The sequence below is a fragment of the Melopsittacus undulatus genome, chromosome 11 (genome assembly GCF_012275295.1).
Source record: "Melopsittacus undulatus isolate bMelUnd1 chromosome 11, bMelUnd1.mat.Z, whole genome shotgun sequence".
Taxonomy (NCBI): domain Eukaryota; kingdom Metazoa; phylum Chordata; class Aves; order Psittaciformes; family Psittaculidae; genus Melopsittacus; species Melopsittacus undulatus.
The window spans coordinates 22,256,197-22,284,190 of record NC_047537.1 but is presented as its reverse complement, the minus strand read 5'-3'; the positions used below and the strand labels follow the sequence as shown (position 1 = coordinate 22,284,190).

Genomic DNA, 27,994 nt, shown 5'->3' with positions numbered 1-27,994 from the left:
GAAAACAACAATGTCTAATACCAAGTGAGGCTGTATATGTTTATTCATCGTCAGTAATTTTTGTACACAAGGCAAATATTAATAGCTGAAAGGCAACACTTGGAGGGTATGTACAGAGCAATGTACAAGCGAGTGGAAGAGGTGTGAAACTATTCAATTTAACCGTCTTATAAAAAAAGGAAGTGATGCTTTTCTCTTCTAAGAGCTCCCTTAGAAATAACTTATTGCCAATCTGAACCTAAAGCAAGGAGAAAACCAACAAAAAAACCCAATTTACAATAAAAAGTAGTCCCTGGAAAGTTTATCAAAAGTTAAAACATATAAAATTGTAAGCCACAAACATTTATACAAAGCTAATACAAATCTGGGGTTTGTTAAAGATCTATGAGGTTGTTACAAAAGGAGTTTTTACAGAAAGGCTTCACGTCAGGTAAGCTCTCACTGCTACTGAAGCGCAGGAAAGCGCATTTAAATAGTCTGCAATTCAACTTCTGTTCAAGTACAAGGCAAAGAAATTGCAAAATGGCACTGGATTGCAATGCTGTGTAATTCAAAACCAAACTATGTTACTGGTACCATCAAAAAAACCTGTAAAGTTAACTGGGGAACCGTTGGGTATGGCATGAAACGTCTGATCCATCTGAAACAGGAACTGTGGGAAATGAACCTTCTGCAACCGTCCTGGAAGGGGAATACCCAGAGGAGTGTTCCGATGGCCAAGGGACATGCTGAACATCCTTGGTTCCAAGGCATTCAGCAGGGAGGTGCTCCCCAGCGTGGAGCAGACACAGTAGGACCAACCTATCTGGGACTGATCGTGAGTATGATGATAAGCCAAGTGTCATGAAGCTTGAAACACCCATGTGACCTGAGCAGTCTGCTCCAATCACTCTGATGGGCAGGATGTGAAGCTACTTACTAGACAAATGAGTCCCATATACAGCCTTTGAGATCGATGAACCCGCCTGACTTGGTTAAGAGCAGATATTCGAGAAGAAAGCTTTAGTTTTACACAACCTGATGGCTTAAGCTCCCACATAAAATATATTAAAAAAGTAAAACTTTTAAAGCCCTGATGAACAGCCACAGTTTTCAGGTATCAAATCAAACACACTGCAGCAGGGAACAGTCGCTAAAACACCAATTTCACCTTCAAGTACAGGAAGGCTGTACAAGACAGTGGTATATCTCCATATGGTCAGTGATCACTCCATCAAAGAGAACTAAGGGAGTTTGGGGGAACCTGATTTTCCACCTGCTTTCCCACCTTCACTAGAAGTATGTTCTGACCTTGTACCACAGACTGATTTACATGAGCAGGCTCCACTCTTTACTAGCCAACTGCAATTCATTTCATTGCTTCAGGATAAAATTGATTCAAAACATCCATCCTTCAGCTCTTGTACCAAAATGATGTTCTGTTATAAAGACACAACACTTAGAAACCATTGTGAAAAGAAAGACAAACAACAGTACATGCTGTGCTCTTTCTCAGGCAGCTAATGAAGAGTAAGGCTGAAGATGGAAAAGCCAAACAGTGCTTCAGTTTAGCCAGTATGAACAGAGGAACCATGTAAAGAGATACAGCAAGGTCCATTCCCTCATTCCCTTTTACATAAGTGGCAGTGGGAAACACAAGTGATTTGACTCAATTTCATTAAAATAAAACTTGTTTCTGCCTGAGATTCATATAGTGCTTATCTACCAGGGCCTGCTTTGCCAGAATGGCCCAGCATTGCAGGGGTCACGTCACTGTGTTACCAGCCCCAGTGTGCACAGGGCAAGTGATCTAAAAAGCAGTAAACCCATTTGATTTGGTGTTGGTTCAGGGGAGAAGCCTGCTGAGTGTTTTCCCCTCTTTAGCTGAGTACCCAGTGCCTTGGTGATACTGATACACCCTCTGACTGACATCAGTTTTGAGGATCTTTAGTAAATTAGCAGGTCCCTTGACACAAAATTCATCAATATTTTACACAAACAATTTGATTAGACAAATTCCTGGTCATTTTCCTATCATTTTCTATCCAGTCTTTAGTCATTTCTGCAGCATCTGCTCTGCCATCCTGCAACACACATACTAGAGACCTCTCCAAACTAATTACTGTAATTAGAGCAGAGAGAAGTCTCTTTTCATAAAGACACTTGTTCAGACAACTGTCAGCAAAGGGAAAAACCAAGCCTACTCCGTTGACTAACGAGGGTATGGACTTGATCAGCTTCTGCTTCCCAACACTAGACTATGAGGCTATGCAGAGGTTTGGTGTCTGCTCATGTAACATTTATAGCTCAACAGATCATCCTTCTCCAAAGAGGGAAACGGAGAACTTCTGGACTCCCATTACATGCCTATTACATGCCAAATAGTGCCTTATGGCAGGAATCGCAGACTAATCTATGACTATTCATTGGATGAGATAAAAAAATAGAGGTCTTTCAAAGCACCTAACTAAACAAAAACACAGTATTCCCCTTCTACTGACAGGGGAACGAGGTACAGAGATGTTAATACAACTTACAATCACAGTAAGTAAAGGCTAAGTTCAGAAGACAGGCAGCTTTCCTACATCCTAGCAGGGACACTGCTCCAAGCAGCGAGAACATGATGTTGCACCACTTGCCACATGTGCTATGCTAATAAAAACTCAAAGTATTGGCCAGCATCATGATCCACAGGAATTGGTCTGTTCCATGGGGAAAGTGGCCAGCTGAACTGCCTACATGACACTACAGCCTGGGGGAAACCTGCTCTTTAAACACTTTAAGCTGACAAAAGCTTACTCTCCTTTTGCAGGATGTATGCGGGGTGATGTATGAAGATTACTGGGCAAAAGAAGTATTTTGTATTATACTTTTAAATCATATGGCAACAATAACATCCTCCCCTTAACACCCCCCATCCCCCCCAAAAACACAACAAAAACAAACCCTGCATTGGAACTTTTGGTAAGATACTCTTAGTCACAAGCAGCACTCTGGAGTACGCTGTGCAACGTATTTGGCTCAAGTACACTTAGGATTGCTAGACCCAATTGGGATGTGTCAGAAAGAACTTCATCAGCTGAAGCACATTCTGCTGTGACACGTTCTTTCTGCACAAGGAAACATTCATCTTCATGGTGTCAGCTACACAAGGCCTCTGCTGGGAACACGGATGCTCACATAAGGCCACTGGAAATACCGTAGGACAGAACACAAGGAGGCACTTAGGTTTGCAAGTCCTTCTATCCATCACCACATGCCTACTGCTTAAGATGAGGCACTCTGTAAGTCATGAAGAAAGTAAAGATAAACCAGTGCTATATTAAAGCGCTTCAAGAACAGGGTAAGGTACCTACATGTAGTATCTGGTTAGTGAAGATAAATACAAGTTGAGCTTGCTCCCCCCTTCCCACATAAGACTCTCAAGAGGACCGTATCGCAGTGCTCTGTGCTTTGCCATGGCTCCAGGACGTCCGTACAATGCAGTGGAGTGAAACCGTGTACTGTGCCATTTGTTAATTCCTCATCACTGGACTTCTGCCTGCGGTTGTACTTCCTGCCAGGATTGGCCAAAGCTCCCAACCTAAGTATATTTAAACCATCTCCTAGTCAAATCCCATGCAAAGACCGGTACTTAAACAGGAAGTACGTTACACCCGGGAATCCTAGCTTCAAAGAGATGATTCCAGCAAGGGATTTATGGGATTTCTAACCAACAATAGACCTGAGAAATCATTAAGTCAGCTATGGTATCACAGTCTTCATAACAGAGTTAGATGTGAAGAGTTTCTCCCCCCTTATATTACTGCCACAGTCTAACAATTGCAACAAATTCGCTGAACTTTGGACTTGGAATTCTGAAGGTGGAATGATTTCTTTTTCCTACGATTATAATACATATGTTCATAAAAGGTCAGATTTATCACTTTACAGGTACTTTGACATAGGTCTGCTATAAAATTACAACTGGAGTCAACTTGAAGCTACACTGGAAGAGATTTAAGCCTGAATTTCTGCAGAAATTGGCAATAATGTGTTCAGCAGCAGCTTTTAGCCACATAGAGAAGTCTGACAGGATCTGGATTTCTCTACTCCTGCTGTAAACTTCCTAGTTTAAAAAAAACAACCAAAAACAACACACAAAAGTTACTCAAATAAAACTGTCTTTTTGCACATCACTGTAACATAAGCTGCTTGAGGTTGTCGTGAAGGATGGTATCCTTAACGTCACGGAAAACTAGCCGGATGTTTTCTGTGTTAATAGCAGTGGTGAAGTGGTGGTAGAGGGGCTTCTGCTGCTGGTCCCGGCGTTTGGTACGAAAACAATCCACCAGGAATTTCTGGACATCTGTTAAGCAGTGAGGATCCCCCTCGAACTCGGGGAAATAGTCTTTGATGCTCACTTTTCTTACTTTTTCCTCAAGCAAGTCCGTCTTGTTCAAGAAGAGGATGATGGAGACATTGCTGAACACCCGGTTATTGACTATTGTCTCAAAAATGTTCAGGGACTCCGTCAGGCGATTCGTCTGCCGATCCTCCATCAGCACCTGGTCAAACTCACTCGAAGAGACGAGGAAGAGTATGGACGTGACGCTGTCGAAGCACTCGAACCACCGCTTCCGTTCGGACCTTTGGCCGCCTACATCAACCATTTTGAAAGGGACGTTTTTGATCTCAAAGTCGTACTCGTGAATCCCTTTGGTAGGTTTCCGGGCCAGCAGGATGTCCTGCTGTGAGGGAAGGTAGTCCTGAAAGAGACATCAAGGAGAGTTTGCTGGTTAGGGTACAAGGTGCAGGCCTGGTGATCGCAACTGAGCTGCCACTGAGAGAAGCTTGCAGAGGAACAGCACAAGGTTATGAATAAACATACACACGAATGCATATTTATATGCTGACACTGAAGTGTTTTGGAAAGATCTAGCATCCAAAGCAGGAAACACACCCCATATTAATCAAACGTGGACCCCAGAGAACTGAAGCTTTCCATTTGCCACATGACAAGGATCCATAAACAACCCACACCATCAGTTCCTCATGCCAGTTTCCCTCATTCTGGATTACTTTCTGCTTCAGTCATCCTCTTCCCACAGTGCTGGGAAACACACTGGCTGCCAACACTGCAATGCAGCAATCAGGGTCTAAAGCAGGTTTCTCCAATCTGTAACCACGGGGAGTATCCCATTCTAACTGTGGGTGCTCCATTCCTCCCATGTTCTCGTGCATACTGCATCACTGCTTCCAAGAACTACTCCACTAAGTCAGTTCTAAGGCAATTACGCCAGAAATGCACAACCTAAGCAACTTTCTCTGCTCTTGCCATGGATCTTTCACATCGTATCAGTCCAAAAAGTCACTTCTATCAGCTATGTGCCACATCTGGGAGCTCAAAACGTAGCCCAAAACATACTGGGCAACTGGTAGAAGAGAAGAAAGTGGCAGCTGAGGAGAGCAGCCTCTTGCAGTAGGACAGCCTAGGAGCTCACCTTTTCCCCCAGAATTAAACAGGCAGGGTAAGTAGGTCTTTCACTACTTGTTTCAGTGTTCCATGACTGGTCATTATCAACAGATGCAGATGTTAACAGGAAGAGGAATTCTTATTAGTCAGCTTTCGACAGCCTGAAATTCAAGACTCGTATGGGGGATTTCTTCACTCTGAGTTACACTTTGGCACATGGTCCAAGGCTTTTTGCTGTCTAAAAAGCACATCTCTAACAGGCAGCTGGCTGACACTGAAGTTTAAAGCTTTGTTGTTCACTTGTTATGGAAACTCTTCCTTACCCCTTTCCAGCGTTTCTCACAACTTCAGAGAGTGTGACTTCGGTTCCAGAACTTTAGTCTCCTCTTAGTGAGTGATCTAAACTCTTCCTTTGACAGTGCCAGACCTGGACTTTTTACAAGGATGTGTAAGACCTGGGTCCAAAAAGTCTGATTCAACTAGTGAGCTGAGGCAGGGGAACATGCACACAACTACACGGCTACTTAAATACTGGTATTCCAAGTGTAAGTTTGATCCACAGCCTTTAAGAAAATGGTGTTAACACTTAGGGAGTGTAATGTTCCAAAAATTCAGAGATCACTTTGCTTTACAATGTAAGCTCAAAAGTGAAACCAGCTACAGAGACTGTTGTTGTTTGAACTCCTGTGTTTCTTTCCTGGAGCTGCCCATGATTAAGGCACTGATTTTTATCGTGGCAGGAATTACAGAGCAGCTCTGAAGAACAGGCTCCCACCCTGCACATTTTGCTGCTGTACTATTACACATCCATAGCCACTATTACACATACACATCCTCAATCTGCAAGAGAGCTGAACTGCAGAAGTCGCATCATGATCCTTCCAACCAAGCAATGAGCACCCACAAATCAGTCAAGGGCCCCGATTAAAAGAAGCAACATTAAAGGGTAATGAGATTTTTCTCTTTGTTAAATTTATCTTTGGTCTTTTCCACCAAAAATTGTTAGAGGAAGACCAATCAGAGAACAGAGCAATGACTGTATCAGATGTCACTGAGCACATGTGAAGGGATTTTAAGGTGACTGTTAGCACCTAGGGAAGAGGATGTCACAGGTTCCATCTTCCGGACAGAACACAGCATCTTCTGTCATTCAGGAAGTTAATCTCAAGTTCTCAAAACAAAACCAGAGAGTTTTAGGAAGGCTCAGGAGTGACTGAGATTATTAAAGCAAATAAACAAAATCAATTAATATGAAAGGCAAAGCCACCTATACCTTCAGTACTGAACCAAGAGCATGAAGAGAACTCTACTGGGAGTCAGCCTGTAATGTTTATTCAGTAAAGCTTTCAAGAGCAAGAAGCTTATCCCTAAAATTCCTGACAACTTCCCTCTCAAGTACTATTACTCATTTAAAATTCCTTCCACACTTGCAACCACAAATAAAATCCTTTCAAGTGCTTTCAAGCTCTCCATGCACAGAAGACCTACCATGTTTTAGACCAGATGATGGCTGCTCTTATGCACCAGCCTGCAAGTGAGCGCAGTGACGCCAAGTGCTGGGTGTACAGGAGACCAAACAACAACTCCTAAGAAAGCTCCAGCATTTGTCTTTTGTAAGGATAATGTTTTCTTCCTCATGCCCAGATCCTTGGGATACCAGCAGCAATTCTGAATGAGCCCCTTTCTCACTGTAGATCCCATTCTCCATATCAAAAGACTGCAGCATTAGGAGAGTATTTTCCTTGGACAGAACTGAGTATTATCTTTCTAAATCCTTTCAGCGTTTTGCCACTGTCAGTCAGTACTTTTCCTGCAAGCATCCTAAAGGGCACATTCCTCTTCTACACTTTGCCCTATCTTTCATATTGACTGTTGTCATCCTCAAGGTCCATTCCATTCTTCACCCTCACCCTTTTTTGGTTTGTTTGGTTGTTTCTGGGGGGTTATTGGGTTTTTTGGTTTATTTTCTGTGCAGCTCTTCCCAAGGATCCACACTGATACTGACTCCAAACATGTGCTTGCTTTCTGAATTATCTCCTTCCTCAAATTCACTCCTCTTTTTCCTTCTAAAGGACTTCTTTTGGTTATCAGGTAGTTCTCTGAACTATCACATCACTGTTTCCACAGTTAGAATATAAAGCACAAATAAGATGCAGTCACAACATGGAAAGTGACGTGTCTCTGTATTTTGGATACATATAGTCTGCACTGGCAGATGAAACAACAACAAACATGCAGGAACCCAGCTGATCCCAGCCAACTACTTGTATTTTGCTGATTTGATTAAATCTGAACATTAAAGTTCTTTTCCCTACTCACTGTTATCATGTGCTCCCTTTGGGCAAGAGGCACATGAATTCCAAGTCTGTTTATAAGCAATTCAGTTGTGTCAGAACAGATAAGAATAGTACAATACTTGTATTAATACATAGTTTGAGGGAATAATCATTAGACAAATCTTGCATATAGGTAAGATTAAACCAGAAGAACCCATCAGATCTTTCACTCCCTAAAAGTGAGCCAACATTTTCTATGACAGCAGATCCTGTAGGATCCCTCTGTATCTCAACATCATTTGGGCTAACTTTAAACTGGAAACGCTGTAATTCAGAGCTCAGCATTCCCACAGCAACACCAAACCTACAATAAGTGTGTGTGCATATAAAAATAGAAAAGAAAACACAGTGACTTCAAGTTTCAGGCTTGAATCAAGGAAGGGACCAAGGGTTCTAAATAAAGAAGATGCAAAAATCTTTACCCAAATGTGCAGGGGCAGAAAAACCAAACCAAAACCAAAACTCAAGGGGCACTGGGTTCAAAACCCATGAGAAATCCATCATTAGCAGAAAGCTGAGCATTTCACTAAAGCAAGTGCAGTTCTCCTACTGCTGTGTAACTCAAGACCAAATCAAAACTGAAGGACCAAGAGTTGGGGCTTTCAAGTGAGGTATCTGGGAAGCACATGGATACTGCAAGGTAATCACAAGTGCTCTAGTCAGAAAAACAAATTACAGTTAAAAGCTTAAAACTAACTTTTTCTCCATTAAAGAGAAAACCAGAATTAAGCCTGATGCAACAGGATTCAATTGTAGTGGTTGGGATTCCTTCAGCATTTGTTAGCCATCAGCTGGAAATGACCTTGGAGAAACTGCCTCCCCATGGAGCTCAAGCTGGCATCCCATTTTACAGGCAGTTTTTCCACATGCCATTTCTGCAATGCACAACTAATGAGCATCAGACAACTTCATTATTCAAGCAGTCACCAAGAGTTCTACCCAAAAGGTTCAGCTTTTTCCCCCCCAGAGAACACAGATGTGATTCTGTACCAAATGTGTTGATTTTGAAGCAGATGCTACAGGATGGTACCACTGACCGATGCACCAATTTAACTGGGTGTTCCTAAACGGATATGTACAAACAAAAGCATTCATTTCTGGGTATCATTTCGTGTTGACGTGTTACATTAATAGTCTTTTGACTGGACAAGCATTTGTAACTTGGGTTTTGTTTAATTTCTACAGAAGTTTTATTACCAGAAAGTCTCTTGGCCCTTGCATTGCCCTCTGTTTTTGACATGTTGGTGATGAACTGCTGAGATAATGGAACAGTCAAAGTTAAAGCTGTTTGAGTAGACACTAATAACATTTCATCTGTTTAAACCCCAGAGATCACAAAAACTGCTTAAAACTCAAGACTGAAAGAAACCCAAAAGACTTACTTGTTCTCCAAGTTTATCCAAGTTGTCCAAGAAATACTTTACGGATTCTCCCTGAAAACAAAGCAAACAGTTAGTTAAATAAGCAGCACAGGTGATCTCAAGAGTTTACATTGTGAAGTCCAGTTCATTTACCAACATCCAGAAATCAGTGTTTTAAGCTTTAATCACTACCATCTCTCAAGCAGCTCTCCTAAGAACACAACTAATGTTTTATTTCTAGGTCAGTTAATATTTAAGCTTAAAAGCATGGGTAGGCACATTTATAACAGTTAAGTTCTTTCCAGTTTAGAATTGCTAAGTAAATTCGACAGTGTTATCCACAGGGAGCATCAATGAAGCAACCACACCTTCATTAGGAAAAGCTGCATTCAATTCTTCCAACCCTTTGAGGAGTCTGCACATACAAGCATTCAGTGCAGGATTAATCATTGCAGATGATTCATTTATAACTGCATTGCCATACGAGCCCATTCATGAAGGTACATCCCCTGAGCATTGCCAATGACCAGAATAGAGAATGAGAAACCACAACTCATGAAGCATTTTACTAAAGACCAAGCTGGACAAGACATCCTTCCTCTGGGAATAATGGACAAAGCTCCACACTGCAACACTGCATGATATCACATCTACTATACAGGTTCTGTTCTGGATTCAAGCCATTCCTTTCCTTGCAAATAGGAACTGAAGTGTTTAATCCCTCCGGTAACATGGAACTAAAGATTCTCTAGCCTGAACTACAGTCAACTGTCCAGAACTCCATCAGGGTGCTGGGATGAAGGAAAAACTCTTACAAGGATGCTGCTGAACCACAGTTCACTTCCAACAGGTAACATACTGACTGAATTTATTGCAAAGGAAGGTAGCACCTTTATAGGATTCTCAGCATCAACACAGCAGCAGAGCCACACTTCCTTTTGAAAGCTCTTGGTTACCAAGCTGTAACCTATTTACTTTATAGTAAGTACAGAAAAGAAACCATCTGTGTTTTCATTCTGGGTACAGAAGAGCAAGAATAGTGACAGAATTTTCTTGATGAGCAATTGAAGCAGCATCCAGGGCCGGGTACCTACATCTAAGCCAGACGTGTGAACCAGGACAAGAGTTACACCCTGATAATCACTTCCCTTCACTTGAAATAGACCTTATCTATGAAGAATATCAAACCTCAATATTAAACTGTGTCACCTAAGCAGCAGTGAAGTAGGGTAAGGTAAATAACAGTCCCAAAAGGGTTCTGGCAGATACATAACACAAGGCACGTACCCCTTGCAGGTTTTCCAGGTCCTAAAGTTACCTAACAGCAGCAGACACCTCACCTTCCAGTGTGCAATTTGAACATCAGCTTTTCATTAGGCAAGACTGGGACTCTGGTTGAAACATACCTTGTGCTGGACACACCTGCAGGGAAAGAGTCCAGCACACTTCTACTACCTTATTTTACCTTCTGTTTAGTTTATCATTACTGATTCTCTCTGGGTGAGAAGCTGCAACACTAACATTAATGAACCATCTCAAAGCCAGTGGCACAGAACAGCAACTCCTGCAGTGACAGCAGTATTCCACACATACTCCTTTTCAGCACTCCAAAATCCCTTCTAGCCTCAGTCTTCTAAGGGAAGTGTATGAGGAGCAGCATTCCCATTCCACAGAAAATAGAAATACACAACCTTAATGCACAAATCCATGAAAGCTTCCCAAGCAGGAGGAACAGGACCAGAATTGAAGCCTTCCAAGTACTAAGACCACAGTCCGCAGCTGAATATTAAGACAAAATAAAGTTAGGCTTAGGCTTAATTTCTGTTTTAAGTCCTTAGTAGGAGCTGGCAACCCTCCCTCCCCTCAGGACTATGTAAAATCAGACTGATTTCAGACTCATTTAGTGGAGGTATTCATTCTACAATACCTGGGCCTCAGAGGCTGTAAGTATGGATGTGTGTGGCTACATGCAGACATATATTTTAATCTTAGACAACTCTTACTTTATACTGCCTACAGCAATGCCTACTCCCTAAAGAAGCATTAACTCCACACTACCGGAATGCATGAGTTAGTACATCTCCTTTTAGTCCCAGGGCTTACTGCTACTGCAATGGATTGAGCAGTTGCAGGAGTAAACCACAGCCTGTAAAGGTCACAGAACACCCCCAGAAACAGCTTCCCAAATGAGGGGATTTCCTGAAGACACGAATGCAAACTACATGGGCTGCAGCAATTGCAATGCTCTAGAGCCACACATCAGCAGAAAAGTGAAGGACACCAAGAGGACTGCTTAGTCTCCACACTGTCAGGTATCGAAGTCAAGGGCAGACAAGTATAAAGGTGGCCATTCTGAAGCTCATGAGGTTAAGCTTTAAAAGCAGTCAGTTATAAGCAGGATACAGTTAATAAAGCAGTGACATACCAGCTTCCCTCCTCCACATCTGCAGCTCACTCAGCTCTTCCCTTATGAAAATCTATCCAGACAACTAACATGACACACCAAGAAAGTGCTGTCACAATGACTCAACTCAGTATTTAAGGATAAAAGTTGTTCAGCCATTGGATTTTATCCATTTGCACAGCATCAAGAACTTAAAACAGCACTAAGTTCATCAGCAGTTCTTCCATCACATTCCAGACAGCCCTCCCCTATCATACAGCTACAAGCCAGTGTCTTGACTCTGCTTGTTTTCTGTCTATCTGGCCTGGACATCTTCAGATCAGCAGGCTCAGCTCTGATAACTACAGCTACTCTTGAGCAGCCAACCACCACCACTAACAGATGGTTAACAGAGCACACTCCTGCAGAACTGAACAGTTCTGACCCATTTTAAGCAAGCTTCAAAAAAGCAGCATGACAAAGCAACCAAGCAAGACTTCAGTCCTTTCCCAAAGGGGTGTGTGCTGTATGCAGCATTCAGAAACTCACTGAAAAACCCACCACACAACAACCAATGAAAGCCTTAATGCCAGCAACTGTTAAAAATGAGTATGAAACTGATCTATTCACAACACCAGCTCCAAAGACATCTGTGTTAGGCTACTTCTGCTTGATACTAGATCCAGAACTAGATCACACTGTATAAATCAATGACTTGCTATATTTAAATGCTGTATTCAACAGACAGTTGTTGTCTTCTAAAATTTCCCTTTACACAAACTGTAAACCTTCTGGTTTACCCAACATGACTAGAAAACAGAAACTAGGGTTTCCCCACTCTGCCCCACTAACTCCAGTGTGGCTCACCACGTCCATGTGGCTGCTCTAACAGTCAATCTGCTGCTGTTATGCCACAAAGGAGCCACAGCAAGGACAAAATCAATAGAAGACTGAGAAACTACAGGATCTGCCGCCATCAAAAAGCTCTGTAGTTCTCCATTCATTCCCATTGGCTTCACACCCATGTTCTGTGAGCACGTATGATGGAAATGGGAAGATTTCATTAAAGAAATACAGTGATGTGAAGGTCTTAAATTAGTCACAAGTGAACCTTTGGTTTTTCAAACGCAGGTGAACCCTTTAAAGTCATTTTTACAGTTGAGCTGTTGTGAACTGCCAGCTCCTAAGTCTGTTGCAAGTCACCAATGCCCTGTTACACCGCAGGAACTGTACCATTGACCCTTCCTTGTCCACTGTCTGTCCACTTCCTTCTGCTCAGCTTAAAGCAGAGGCCAAAAGATGTGAACAGAAGTGACAAACACCAGCTTAAGCACATCTGTCATGTGTGTTGATATACTGCAATAGAGCAACCTTCTTGAACACCCCCAGTACAACAGAATGAATGGACTACACATTAGCTTCAAAGGTCTTCCAGTGTCAGGTCACAGAGCTTTTGATAGTTTCCTACAGTATTAATATGAATCCTATCAGAACATGAGATTTTAAACAATCACTTTGCTTGCAGAAGATGCCTTTTTTCTTTCAGATGGGAGTATTGAGAAACGCATGTAAACCACAGGAAGTTGACTGTTAAATAACTTTATTCATAACTGTCAACTCTTCCATTTTCAGCACGGTTTGATTCAGAACAGCCTGTGTGCCTGCTGCAGTCTTGTGATCATCCCTGAGGAAAGCCAACTCATTTCATCCTCAGCACACAAGTTGTGTTTTCTTGTAAACCACTAATTCCTATTCTCATTAAGGTACCTGATATTACAACAACAGCTTTCCGTACAACACTGCATCCATCCCAACTAGTCTTGCTCATGCCTATACAATGAAGTATCTTGAGCTTTCCGTAACACACTCCTACAGAGATGGGATTACAGCACATGTTGGACATCTACCTGCAAGACAACAGTGTGGTAGCTGTGTTCTGAAGTAACCCTGATCAGTTATCTTTTATAAACATCACTTGGCAAGGAGAAAGATTACTGTCTGAAACGTTGCTAGTTAGTGCCTAAAGCAGAGCAACCACTAAAATATTATGGGGGAGGAAAAGGAGGAAAAGAGACTATTACAAGAAATACACAACAGATGAACACATCTTTTAAACCCAGGAAGTGGCACCAATTTATTTGGTTTCCATGAAAACAATGTCAGCAATCTAAATATGATTTGTTGAAACCTCAGCATCGCCAAATGGCTTTTTTAGCTGTTCCAGGGCAACACAGCACATTCTTTCCAACAGCAATCACTTCAAAAAATACAAAAAGCAAGAAAAAGCATCAAATACAGATTCAGTCATCACAAGGTTTAAAGATAGATATGAACAGTTTATCAAACCATCTCTGGCTGCAAGTTCACACTGAGTGGACAGGACTTAAATATCTGAAAGGATAAATCAGATAAAGGAAACAGGAGATATAACTGAGTAACTCTAGATTAGAATTACAGGAACCACCAAACCTTTTCTCTTCCTGACCCTACCTGAGTTTCTGGTAAAACATACCTTTTTTTATTTTATCTAATTAAAAAACCCACAAAAATAATGGCAAAAAAAAGCTTTTTTAAAAGCCTAGTTTAGAAGAGGAGGTAACTACAGTGTTCTTAGGCTGCCAGGTACATGCCTAAACTGACACACAAACCAATCACCCATAACATGGGAAAAGCTGTTTGAAGGAAGAAAGATGATGGAGGAACAACCAAAGCCTTACACTTCTGCATTTTACAACACCCTAATAATCCTTGTGGCACTCATTTTATTATGTATAGGGTCTTTTGCCTGTTAGAAGCTTAATCCAAAGGCACAAAGTTCTTTAAAAGAGCACTGCTGCCAGTGGAAACATTAATAGACCAGCCTTGAAAGGGCTTAAGCGCAGGTACTGTACATCCAGATCAGGTATTTCAGGATCTTTGAGCTTCTTTCTCTGCAACTCAGCCATTTCAAACATCATTCAGATTTGACCTGCCCATTTTCAAAGGTTGTTCAGCTAGAGAAGGCTCCAGGGAGACCTTAAGGCAGCTCCCAGTGCCTAAAGGGGCTACAAGAAACCTGAAGAGGGGCTTTAGAGAAGCACCTGTAAGGACAGGACAAGGGGAAATGGCTTTAAACTGAAAGAAGGTAAATTTAGATTAGCATTAAGAAGAAGCTCTTCCCTATGAGGGTGCTGAGGCACTGGCACAGGGTGCCCAGAGGAGCTGTGGCTGCCCCATCCCTGCCAGTGTTCAAGGCCAGGACAGGGCTTGGAGCAGCTGCTCTAGTAGAAGGTGTCCCTGCCCATGGCAAGGGTTGAACTGGATGAGCTTTAAGGTCCCTCCAACCCAAACCACTCTATGTTACTGATACACTGAGATTAATTGCTGCTTCCTTATATGACTGGACAGTTTCAGTTACAGGTTACATCTACTTCTACAGCAGGACAAAATAATCCTGTTCTCCACCAATACATGTCACAAATGCGTCACATCTCATCCCACCTCTGAGAGCACCAACTCATTTCCTCTTTTCAGCACTTCCTGTGTGCAGCTCCAGTTGTATTCAACTGTTTTCACAGCAATAAGAATAGCATCTCGCAGTGTAGAAGTGAAACCTGTCTTGTGTTCAGTCACGCACCCTGAATATCTGTCCTAAACCAAGGAAACATTGAAGTCCTGACTCACAGAAGTGATCTTTTGTAAAACCTCTTGGTAGCAGAGCAGAATTTGTACCAAGAACAGCTGGATCGCATTGGGTGGAAGGTGTTCAACAGCACAAAGCTACAAAAGCACCATGAAATGGAGGAGTCACACTAAGTTTATTTCATGACTGACATTTTTATCTTGCATAATGGTATTAACAAAGAAAGGTGAAGGGGTTTAAGAAGGGGCTTAACCCAATAATATCCCTTTAATCTATTATCCCCTATTTACCGTGTAATCCAATTAATCCACAATTCTCCGATGTGGATAACAAACGGAGGAAGCCAGAGCACACCAACCTGAGCTCCTGCAGCACAACTGCCTGGCAGCATCCGCTGCAGCTGCCAGTGAATGAGGGGGAAAAGGCACACAGCTCAAGCCAGTCTGGATCTCAATGCTCCAAATCCAGCTCCAGCATCCCCTGTTTCTCCTTCCTGCACTGACTGCAGGTTTGCATTACCCTTCAAAAGCCTCAATCACAGTTCAGACCAAATCTTCTCCAATCAGTGAAGCATTTCCATGGTTTCAGACATAATGTGCTATCCCCCTTAACCAAATGAAGACGTGATCAGGCACTAAGAACTTCATCCACATACTGGTGTGCCACAGAGCAAACTGCTCCAGTTTTGAGTTACTTCCCTAAGAAGGAAGAAATCCAGTTTTGTTTTTCTCAGCTAGGAATCCCTCCCCTCTCCTGAACAGATGCAACTGCCTGATTCTTAACAAAACCTGCTCAAAGATACAAACATTCACTACAGCTTTGAGGCGAGAAACGGTGTTCTGTTAAAGACTGCAGAACTACAATTTCTTCCATGCAAGACACTATTACCATAACTCTATTTCTGAAAGACTACTTGGAGACCAGGCTGTGCCATATTCTATAAACAGCTGAGAGTTCTAAGAAACCCTTTGAGTTGTATGAAGCAATATTCTATTTGTACAGCTCAACAGTAAACCCCAAAGAGACTCTTTCCAAGAACTGAAAGCCTGAGGAGTACCCAGCATTTTCCCTGGAGTGTCATTCTTCTTAGGATCACCAATGCTCCCAAATAGGAAGAAAACTCGGATCTACTGCAGCCCCTTCTAGAGATCAGAGACAGGTTAAGAAATGTAACAAATGGGACACAACCCATGAGGAACCAGAATGTCTAATGAAGATGTTTCTGTTGGCAAGAACCTGAACAGAAACTAATCCATGAAAGCAAATTAGGATACACTTTCCACAGGATCAGGTGAATGTTCTCCCTTCAAAGCTCTTTTTACTCTGTCTTTCAGGAAGTATCTACAATCCAAACTCCCCTTCCAGAACGGGACTTTAGGAAAGACATGGATACTTAACTAAAGATTGTCGGATTTCATTGATGAACCAGACCTCCCAAGTCACAGCACACAGACAGACCTAGAAGCTGTATGAAGACATGCACCGACCCAGACGGAACAGCCACCTCCCAATTACTATTTACACTCTGGGAAGCATCTATCTAAACTTCAAATGTTTTACACACAAAACAGACTGGAACCAGACCGTAAACATTTGCTCTTCCTTCAGTGCACTGACCCACTGGCTCCATGACTTCATGTGTTTGCAACTCACACTGCATTTAACCTAACGCTGAAGCAGTAGTGAGTCTGCAAATCTGCCATCCATCATTTGGAGCCTCACTTGCTTCCAAGTTGTACGAGACCAGCAAAGGCTCCTCAAAACATGACAAATATTTGGCATGTGGAAAGACACCAGCACTAAAAGTGGTCACATTGAACTTTAAGGTGCTTGAAAAGCCCATTACATAAACTGTAAATTAAATCACAACTTTCAAAAGCAGAACCCTGAACTAGACATGAGTGCAGGCACTGAAGTATCCCTCAGACTCAGTTTTAAAGTACATTTGGTTCGTATTTCGGCCTCATGAGAAACCCAGATGAGCAAATGCTTTTAGTTCCTTCCTTTGCCTCAATTACAGAATCCATTTCCATTACATTCTGGTATTTCTGTTTGCAAATGATGACATATAAATACAGGAGCTCTTGTTACCAGCTATCTGACAAGATTCAGTGGTAATCTGCTAGGTCTTGTGAAAGACCTACAGGTATCCTTAAATGAATGTCAGTGTATTTAAAGATCAGTAAAAGCTGTGTCTAAAGCACACAAAGAACAGTGAAGACAGTTAAAAGCCCCAGTACCATCCACATGTAAAATTCCAGTAGATCACCCTAAATCAAGGGGTAGGGGGGTTTACACACTATTCTGTGCTGATCTTTTGAATTACAGAAGGCGTCAGTGCACTGTATTTCCTCTCCTGGAAATTCTGCATCCTCTTTACTTGGTCACCAGTGGGTGACCAAATACCATCATGTGCCCAGCAAGCTCACTGGTGATGACACATGTCTGTACTTCTCATCTATAAAAAGAATTTAGGGGTCTTTTAAGTTCCTTGGTTAAGTCACAGAAAAGGAGCCCAATATTCCACTTATCTTAACTGAGGAGACTGTGGAATACAGGGAAAACATTTAATGTGTGAATGACCATGACAGAGAAGTGTGCAACAAAATGCAGTGAATTAAGTGCTGTAAAAGGCAGCTCAGTGCTTGTAATAATCCAAAACTTCTCTTACCCAGTTGAAGCTGTCAGTTACTGTGATGATAAAGAATTCAGAGTGGTTTTTATAATCAGAATTCCTCAGCTTTCCCAGCTGCATTACCTGCTGTTTCTTGTTAATGCAGACATGCAAGTGGGGAAGATACTGAAAACAATTTAGGACCTTCTTTAGCTTCTGGCACAATCTTCAACATTATGCACCATTTAAATTTGAGCCATCAAACTACTCTGGCTGTAGAGTATACGGGTTATTCAGAGATTTTCATCTGTATTAAATACATTTATTGTTTGAGTCTGACAATTTAACTAATATTGTGTTCTATGACCCATTTATTTACCTTTAACACATAAAGGTTTCATATTCCAGAACAAGATGCCACTTGGTCCAAGCCAGACTCCATGTCACCATGATCCAGCTCGGTGTTGTGCACAGGACAGGCTCTGCACCTTCTGAGCTTCTCAATTGATTTGTGGTAAACTTAGATACTTCCAAAAACCCAAGTGCCAGCAGCCAAATGCTGTCATGGAGATTATCTTGCCTTCTGTGTGAAACATGACTACTTTACTGCTTTTCTTACGTAGTAAGGTCAGCTGCACTTACGTTTTCTGACATTTTCTTAAGCAACTTCCTCAGCTACCACAAGCTGAAGTTTCCTTCCACTTTGCTAGTTCTGCATGAGAGGTACAGCATGAACTCAGAACATATAAATAGTATACTCATAAATACAGCCAAAAGAGTCATCCAAATACAACCTGAGTGTTATACGTGCTCAGTGAGAGCAAACTTAACTGGCCTCTAAGGCTGTAGTCAGAGTAAACTCACATTAGGGAGCAGCAGTACAACACTGCCCCTGGCATCACACCTTAATCCTAAAGGATCCCATATTTACATATGAAAAAGATGGCTCCATATCCTTTGCCTCGGGTGCACAATATATAGATGGAAGATCAGGGCTGCATTCATACCACATGTTTTGCCAGCACAGAGGTTTGCTGACAGCTATGAATACTGCCACTTTGTAGTGTAGATTGGGCTTACATTAATAAGTCATTTCTAAATGGACAGAGAATGGCACAGCTATGCTGTGTTTAAATCCTGTAAAGCAATGTAATGAGACAGCTCTACAGGTACTAACATGTAGGACCTTGCAGGTTAGCAGCCAGCAAGGAAATGGGCTCTGAACGAATGTTTGTACCACGGTCTCATGTTACTCTGTAAGCAGCAGAAGCAGCAAAAGCTCATCTAACGCATTTAAAAGAATGCGCTGAGAAGAGGCTCACACATCAAGATGTGGAAGTCTCTTCCTCTGAAGCCTTCAGGTTGTTGGCATGCACAGTATATCCAGAAGGACACAACGTATTCTACCTTTATTCAAGCAAGGCTCAGGAATGCAAATTCTTGCAAGTAGGTCACTTTTTAGTCTTCTGCAACCAAATGTTTAGGGAACCAAGGCACGTGATCATCAACACGACAGAGCTTGTCAAGACAGAGTACGTATAAGAACACATGGCTCTGCTCCCACACTGTATTGTGAAACTGCATTTTAAAAGTAGCAGAGACTGAAGCAGAAATCCTAATCCCAGTTTGAAAAATGATAAAGAAATGCCACTTAAATCAGTGTAAAAGTTCACTTGTTCAGCTCAGCATTACAGTCGATTCCCACTAACAAAGCACCAGTACACACATGGAAGGGTTTCTGGCCACAAACCCAGAGTAAGGAAACTCAAGCCTCCTCATTGTTGGACTTCAGTGTTAAGCCCATACAGAGCCTTACTAAGGCAAACTCAAAGCCAGCATTATCTTGTCACTGGGGCAGGAAAAACAGCAAACCCTCGAGAACTCAGAGTCTTTTCTGAAGATTTAAATGACTCCTTTTTAAGTATAAAATTGTAAAGCATTTTTCTGTCCATAGAAACTTTAATCAATCTTTTTCAGATGAAGACCAAAAGTGGCTCTAACCTTTCCAAGGATGTAAGGAGTCATGCTTACTGTACACGCACCACCCTGTGATGTGATGTTTGGCGACCCATTGACTGGGGAAAGAGGGGAAAATAGTTCATATTTCAACACAAAGCTGCAGCTTTGTTTTCCCCACAGAATTTTGAGCAATATTCAGTGTAATTATAACATAACAAATTAACTGTGAATTATATGATTAAGTGCCTGAATAGCCAATCCACGTGTTTACAGAAGCACCATCTCCACACTTCACCCAGAAACAGACCGGAGCAAACCAACACCCAATCCCAGAACCAAGAGGGGATCTGGGGAAGGGGAAAGACATCACCACCCCCCAACTTTGGGGTGTGGAGAGGCTGCAGAGGGTGAATACTGGGAGGAGTTATCAGCACATTACAGAAGGCACAAGGTGTTGAAAGGCTTCTGAAATTCAGTGTCACAAATATACTGTAGATGCTTTCAGTGAATGACAGATACTGTTTTTCCAGGTTCTACACTTGTGACTTCAGAGAGATGAAGTACTGACCATGAGATGGGCATACACATTTGAGAAAGAGCTCGCATGTGGCAATCTGGTCTGGCTTGAAATACAACTGGCCTCATCATCATCACTGTAGTCAAGCACATTTCAAGGATGTGCTGCCTACACACCTGAAAGAATGGTAAGTTTTGCTAATATTCTGCAGTGGCCATTTGAGGACTCATTTCCACTAGAGCTAGCGTAATGTTCTCTTGTGTAAAACAGCCCCATCAATATGCAGAGACAGAACCCAGAAAAGCCCCACCAGGGCAAGATAAAAGTCAGTTCAACTGAACAACACTCCTCTAAAATACTGCTCTGCAACAGGAAAATGCTGCAGGGAAGCTGCAGCAAAACTAGCAGCATAACTTTGAGCTGAACACGCCTTTTCCTGTCTTCTATAATCTGATCAAGCACTTGCAGACATATCACAGAAGTAAACATGATCCAGAGGTAAATGCACATCCTTACTGTACCATCCACATCTGCAGTTCTGTGCAGATATGGACAGAACAAAGTGTTGTCACGGCCTCTGAACACTTCAGGTTCATGGCATTAAGGACAAAACACCACAAAAACACTCTGTAATTTGCAAGTAGGGCAAAACTTCATTATCTGCAGATCAATGATTGCTGGTAGCAAACATCCAAACCCACTCAAAAGTTTTCTTTTAACAACAACAAACCTGTAACACATTCAAAGCTTATCGTGCATCTGAGTTACTCAGCTCTCATCCTACTCTTCCATTGTCAGAGAATGAGAAGACTCTGGGAGACTACTTCAGAATGCTCCTCTGTGCACAACTCTCATAGCAAATGTGAGTTCACAGCACCTGCTGAAGTGAGAGGCAGTGCAGCAGTGTACAACCATACTCAGAAGTGCTTTCCTCAGTGTTACCAGATAGGCAGCACCATTACCAGCCACTCCTCCGCTGCCAGCATCTCAGAGCAAGTCCCAGTGAGAACAGCAAACCTTTCCAACCACAGCACTGAACAGCTCAAGAGCATAAATACAAAGGGGAGGAAATATCTTGTTAAATCACTTTGCATGTTGTAGAATTAAGATGAGTGTGTTTTATCCAAGTCATTTCAGGAGATCTTAACTGGAAATCGACTGGCAAGGAGAAATCTGCAATGTTCATTAAATGTCAGAGAGCTTCAGGCTGATTCAGACTAACTCTGTAACTAATCCACATCAGACATCGACCAGAGGCTGTAGCAGAAATAAGCTCAGTGCATGAAGGACAGAAAGCCTGAAGTCAACCAAAATATACAGCTACAGGAACTGACTAAGCTACAGAGCCAAGAGTCTTTAGTTAACTGTGTTAGTGGAACTGTCACCTGAATGACTTCAGTTTGTAGTAAAATTTGAGGGATTATAATATTAACCACCTGAGAAGTACTGAAGTGGCACACATGCACTAAGCTGTAATTAGTTTCAAAGCACTACATAAGTGACCTCATGAATTTTCATAAATCCTGCTGTTAGTGGCCAGAAGGCCCCTATTTTTATACCAAGGAAAATAAATCATATTGACTATCCTCATGACCACTTACCCACTTACATTAACAAAATGAGGAAGGACGCTCCAGCCAACAAGGCATGGAAATGCTGATTTCTAATTCCATTAGAATAGAACCAAGTTCTGCTTTCCCCCCTCTCATGCTGCTATAAAAAGACCACATGGTTTCTTCAGGGTCCTAGCATCATCTCTGGCATTATAAGTGAAAGATGATGGTGAAGAAGGAGAACAGCATGAACAGCTCAATGATTTCTCACAAACGTGCACAGATCTTGCCATCATCTCTCTTTTCCTTACATCTGTTGTCCCAAGCAGTTGAACTGGAAGTAGAAAACAGTTTTATTCCCCATCTGCAATACTAACATTTTTCAGTCCTGGATCTTTTCTTCAGGAGTCAGCACTCAACCCAAGAGCACTGTCTGTGTCTCTTCCAACTTCTCCCTGCCCTACCTCCTGCCTTGGAGGTACACCCATCACTCCCTCCTTAACTATCTGTGTCTCCCTTCCATAGCACATCACATACCTAAACTCTCTTGAGCACTCTTTTCCAAAGCCTGCCAGCAGGTATGGCCAAAGTCCATACTGCTTCCAGGAATCTTCCACCTTTCTGCTGCCCACATGGAGCTCTGTCATAGCTTCAGCGGGGGTAAAACCCCAGACTTCATGCTTGGCCAGCACTGCTCAAGCTGCTGCACTCAATACAGTGACATTATTCAGCTGCTTCCTTTTCTTCATGTTTATAACTTGGCATAAATATCTCAGGCTGAGATTTTGAAAGGATTTAGGGAATAAAGCAATATAAGTATAAATAAAGCTGTTACCTTACTTTCAAAATTAGTATTAGGATAGTAGTCAACTATTAAGAGCACTTAAAAAATACTCTGGAGTTCTGCCTAAAACATAACAAGATCCATACACAATCCAGGACATTATGCAGATTTAGGGATTTCCAAAAGAAAGCAATAGGGTTTTTTCTGCCTGAAGCACACACATTCTTCAAATCCTACTCAAAATGAAACTCTATACAAGCTTCAGTTATGGAAAGAACCTTCTCCTCAGACTCAAGACGATGGAATGGCAACAGGTCCCTTTTCCTTTGCTGCTTCCCCTGCAGTCACCAGCCATGCTTAGCAGAGACAAGTTTATTTAACAGCTTTTAAACCAGATCACTCCAGCACAGCAACTGTGTCACTAAGTCACGTTTGCACCAGAAGCAGAGCAATCACCCTTGTATGTTCACCTTGAAGGTAAAATGCAAGGAGCAACAGGTCTCCTCAGAAACATATTACATCACTGAGAGCTCACAGGGCAGGTGACACGCACCTGCCCATCCTGCAGTCTCTACAAGGTATTCCATGATGAGAGCAATACATATTTACACAACCTATTTTAGCCAGAGCACAATTACACAACCATTCATAACAGCTCAACAGGAGACATCATCAGCTATTGTTCAGATTCACACTAACACAAAGGTTATTTTTAAGACAAAAAACACAAAGCCACTTAGGTTCAAGAGACCTGCAAGAACAGATTTGATCTATTTTAAGGTTCTCCACCTCCACCCCTACAAATCCCTGTATCATTGCCATTTACTACACAAGTCTGTGAATCAATAAACAGCAAATTTAACTCCAATTCTTCGCTTCCTTTTGCAGCATTTGCCTGGAAATTGAGCAAAGGGACTTCAGCTGTCACAGGGAGTTAAAGCTCTGGCTCAAAACTGAGGTATGTTTCTCCTTCCTTTCCATCACCACTATAGAGCTGCATACTCCATCTCAACCCCACTATTAACCTGTATACTCCATCTTCAGCTGAGAACTTGAACACAACAAAAATCTCATTACATGAGCATGAACATGGACATTCAAAATTAAACAGGAAGTATACAGAGGGAATGTTTGCTAGATTGCTCAAACTGGAACAGAGAAGGGAGTGGTTTTTAAATTTTTCTCATTAACCCATGCATATCTTTTCTTAAAAATCACATTACTGTTAAATCTTCCTTTACTACAAACCATGTTTTGTGTTGGTTTTGAAGTCCACGCACTAGTTCACAGAGGAAACAATCGTATGATAAAAACACTACAGACATACAAGCTTTGTTACAGAACATAAATCCCTCCAGACCTCTGCTTTCTCACATATGAAATGAGGACAATTATGTCAGAAGCTCTTTATTCTAGTTTTGTAAAAAAGGGGGAGGGAAGGAGCTAAATGCATCTGTTTGCAATACCACAGGGTAACAGTGTACTATTCCAAAAGGCTTAAGATCCATGAGGAGGCCGCCTGAGCTGCATTGTATACACTCACACAAGAATCATACACACTCAATCCCAAACACAGAACTTACCAGCTGGAACTCCCTGCGCCGGTCATACGCGTGCTGAATGCCACTGTCAGCCCATAGGGCTCGGATGGCTGGCAGGTACTGCAGGAACACTGCTGTCTCCACCATGCCCTGCACCACTGAAACTGAGCGGGTGTCAAACGCCATCATCGTATCTCCGTTACTCTGGTTCGCAGGATCACCCCAGGGGATATGAAGTTTCTCTCTGGCATCCACGAGGACTCTCACACCTTTAACAGGATGAAAGAGCGTTGCAATTAAGTTTCTCACCATCTACTGTTTCAGTAGCCTACAAAGCTGCAGACAATGCACTTACTCTGTACAGTCAAAGCTCAGTGGGTCTCTCCACCCAGGAGGAAATCACAGTCTCTGAACAACTGACTCTAAGCACTGTGCTTCCAGGTAAAACCAAACCTCAGATACTTACGATCTGAAAAACATGGCCACAGCCAACAGTGTAATATCCACAGCACAGGTTTAACTCTTGATAAAGTGCTGGTTTTAATTACTAAGCCTCCAATCTGTGCTACCAAACAAACACTTTTGCCTGGCACAAAACAACTCAAATGAAGTATATTTGAAAGCTTATATCAGAATATGTCAAACCATCTGACTGTGTATTTCAATGCTCCCTAATCTCTGTATTCTTATGAGCTTGGTATCTAGTTATCTCAACCTGTAGACAGTTATCACTGCCTTTAACATTTGCAGAGATATGAACACAATATTTACTAAATCATTGCACTCTCTAAAAGTTTTTTTTCCTGCTTACATGCAGGACGAGTTGTATCACTGAGAGACTTCCCTGCACTTGTTTTGTTGCTGTTTTGGTACATACTCCCTATGAGAAACACAGTATTTTAAGCTTCCCTTCGAAAGGACTTTAAAAAATACCATGAAGAACAAGCAACTGTAGAGGCATGGGGAGAACATAAAGATATTAAGGTGTAGTAACAAATGACTGTACAAAAACACACTTGTTCAATACCAGAGTGTTTCTTCAGGCTTCATTCCCTTCCCATGACTTTTCCATCTGTCAAACGCAGTGACTGTAGAGAGGCAGCCTCCAAAAGAGCTGCAGTTCCTAAGTGTATACTTCCACAGAGTAGGAAGCACCAGATTTTGCTAACAAACTGTAAGCTGGTCAACATAGGTTGCTTGTGATTCCTATTGCCTTGCTATTTGTAGCTTCCCCAGGCTTGGTCTGTAACCAGCTTTGTAAACCAACTGTCTTCAAGACTCACTGCACCTCAGCCCCCTTCACGAGCAGGGCTGAGGTCTGACATTGCTCTGCTGTTCCAAGAAACTTAGCTGGGACTTTGCCCAACTATTACCCAGTCCAAACTGATAAACTGATAGGCGATTTAGACGAGAATGATAAGGCAAAAGCGGTCGATTCAATAAGGATGACAGCAGTGAAATGAAGAGCCCGCTCCCAACCCATTGCATGGAGGTTTCAGCGATGCCTTTACGAACCTCGGTGCAGGTTTGATGCTGGTTTCCAACACGATAACAGCCTTATTCCACTGCACCGACACGCTCCCTCCTGGGGCGCAGGACCCGTCCCATCCTCCGGCACCCTCAGGTGCATCTCGCCCCATCCATCCCCACTCATCCCCGCGATCGCATTACCAGGAAATGGCACCGCTCGGGACCGCTGCTCCCTCCGGGGGCCGCGCCCGGGCCGCGGCCTCTCCCCCCCACACACACCCCATAGCCGGTGAGACCCACGGAGAGCGGCTGCCCCCCGAGCGGTGCCACCGGCAGTGCGGGGCCGCTGCTCCTCCATGAGGGAAAGGCCGAACCGAAACCACCGCCCGGGCGGGAGGAGGCAGCGACCCACGGGGCTGAGGGAGACCCCGGCCGGGGCTGCCCCTTCGTTCTCACCCACCTTTAATCACGTTGCTGTAGATGGTGGCTCGGAACTCCTCCCGGGCCGCCCGGTCCCAGTCCTGCCCGTGGATGATCCTCATCTGCTTGAGGAAAGTAGACTTGCCGCTCTCCCCCGCTCCCAGCAGCAGGATCTTGACGAGCCGCTTCACGTAGGTCTTCTCTCGGTTGAGGCACTTGTCGATCTCCTTGGACTTGCGCTGCTGCTCGGCCTCGCCGCTGGTGAGCAGGCAGCCGGGGAAGCAGCCCGACAGCACGGAGCGGGACGGCAGGAAGTCCGCCATCTTAGCGAGCACTGCCAGCGAGGGCAGCGCCCGCTCCGCCGCCCCGCGCATGCGCGGCAGCGCCGTGTTCCCGCCCTTGCGCAGGCCCCGCCCACTGAGCGGCGCCTCACAGGAAATGGCGGAGCGGGAGGTGGCTGTGGTGGCTCCGGTCGGTGTCCGGTTGTCTTTAACGTCTCTAAACAATGTTTAATGTGCGGTCACTGAGGGAAAACCGACCCCGTTATGGTGGGTCTTGTGCTCTGTAGGGGTGCTGGCAGGCGAGGAGCCGCGGGGAAGAGCAGCCCTCGGTCATGGAGGGCAGGATGGAGCTTGCCAGCTAAGCAGTTTTCTGTTCTCATAGAGTTCGGTTAGGAAGGCGCTGAGCCGCTCGGCACGGACTTCCTCTTTGCTGCTCCGAGCTGTGCAGGGCTGCAGGCTGGACACACAGCGGGGCTGGGCCTTGGATGGGGCTGTGTGTGTAGGGTGAGGGGCAGGGGAGTTTCTTAACCCATTACTAAGTTAAATGAAGCAAAGACAGGATTTTCAAGTGCTTAATAGTAAAGGCAGGCGTCTTATAGGGCTTCTTTCCAATTAAACTTCCATCTGTCTTTGGTCTCCTGCTGGTTTTGTCCTTCTCTTTCCCCTCCTTTCACTTTGCTTCATGGGCTTGGCTGCTTGGTGTCTTTGCTAACACTGCCCTTTGGTCTCTCCCTGCAGCTGCCCTGAGCAAGCATCATGTTCCCATCTACTTCCTGCTGTCCCTGTCAGCACACGATGGTCATGTCACATATCCAGCTGCCCACATCACCCAAGGGCTGGGTACTCACTGGCCTCTTCTTCCCTGCATGCTGCAGATCAGGAACCACAGAATGGTTACAAGGATGTTAAGATCATCCATTTTCAACCCCTGCCATAGGCAGAGACACCTTACACTAAACCATGTCAGCCAATGCTTCATCCTCCTTGCCCTTGGACACTTCCAGAGGTGGAGCATTCACAGCTTCCCTGGGCAGCCCATTCCAGTGCCTCACCACCCTCACAGTGAACTGCTTCCTTAGATCCAGTCTGGACTTCCCCTGCTTAAGGGGTTGTTCCTGCCCTGAGGATGATTCTGTTCCCTGGAGTGGACACTGCCATGGGCTCAGCGTCATCCGGCTCAGCAGGGGAAGCTGAATTGCTCTGTCCTGCCTCAGGTGTTAACCCAGCTGCTTCCTCTGCCCCAGCAGCCAGGCTTCATCTCTAAGGCAGGGCGCGCAAGGTCTCTCTCCATTTTGCTTTCTTCCTTCCTCTTTGCCACTTCTTCCCTCAGCTTTCCTGTCCCTGGAAAGTCCAGGAGTGACGGGAAGCAAATGCTGCCCATTCCTGCTCACAGCTCTTCCCATGGGGCTGCGAAGGAAGGTTCTGACTTTGAGTGCTTGTGCCCTACCAGACATGACAATGGGCTCTGGAGATACTGCTTTAACTGCCTTGCTGAGGGACCTGGCATTCAGTCGTGTCTCTCTCTATGCCACACTTCGCACTATATATATATTGTTTATTATAGTTATGTTATATATAGCTAATATATATATAGCAGTTTACCTAACTGCTTTGAAATCTTCCTGGAAGGAACTGCCTACGGAAATGCAGCCCCTGCTCACCATGCTTGCAGTACCATTCTCGTTGCTTCACTTACATTACTCCTTCCTTCCCCTCAGG

General features: G+C 43.5%; 1 protein-coding gene across 1 annotated transcript; it reads right to left on the bottom strand.

Moving 5' to 3' along the window:
* Window positions 1-25: 25 nt before the first annotated feature.
* Window positions 26-26,355, bottom strand: GNA13 (G protein subunit alpha 13). The gene is made up of 4 exons (XM_005146129.4): window positions 26,035-26,355; window positions 24,147-24,373; window positions 9,153-9,203; window positions 26-4,727 (listed from the first exon to the last, which is right to left on the bottom strand). Exons 1-4 carry the CDS (start codon window positions 26,315-26,317, stop codon window positions 4,155-4,157), a joined length of 1,134 nt encoding a protein of 377 aa, XP_005146186.1. The 5' UTR covers window positions 26,318-26,355; the 3' UTR covers window positions 26-4,154.
* Window positions 26,356-27,994: the final 1,639 nt, after the last annotated feature.

What these genes read in the sequence shown, in the direction of transcription:
- GNA13 (XM_005146129.4), bottom strand. Translation starts at nt 26,317, where the DNA reads ATGGCGGACTTCCTGCCGTCCCGCTCCGTGCTGTCGGGCTGCTTCCCC. An exon ending in CTACAGCAACGTGATTAAAG is followed by an intron (nt 24,374 to 26,034) that starts GTGGGTGAGAAC and finishes ATCCTGTTAAAG; the next exon opens with GTGTGAGAGTCCTCGTGGAT. An exon ending in GGCGCAGGGAGTTCCAGCTG is followed by an intron (nt 9,204 to 24,146) that starts GTAAGTTCTGTG and finishes CTTTGTTTTCAG; the next exon opens with GGAGAATCCGTAAAGTATTT.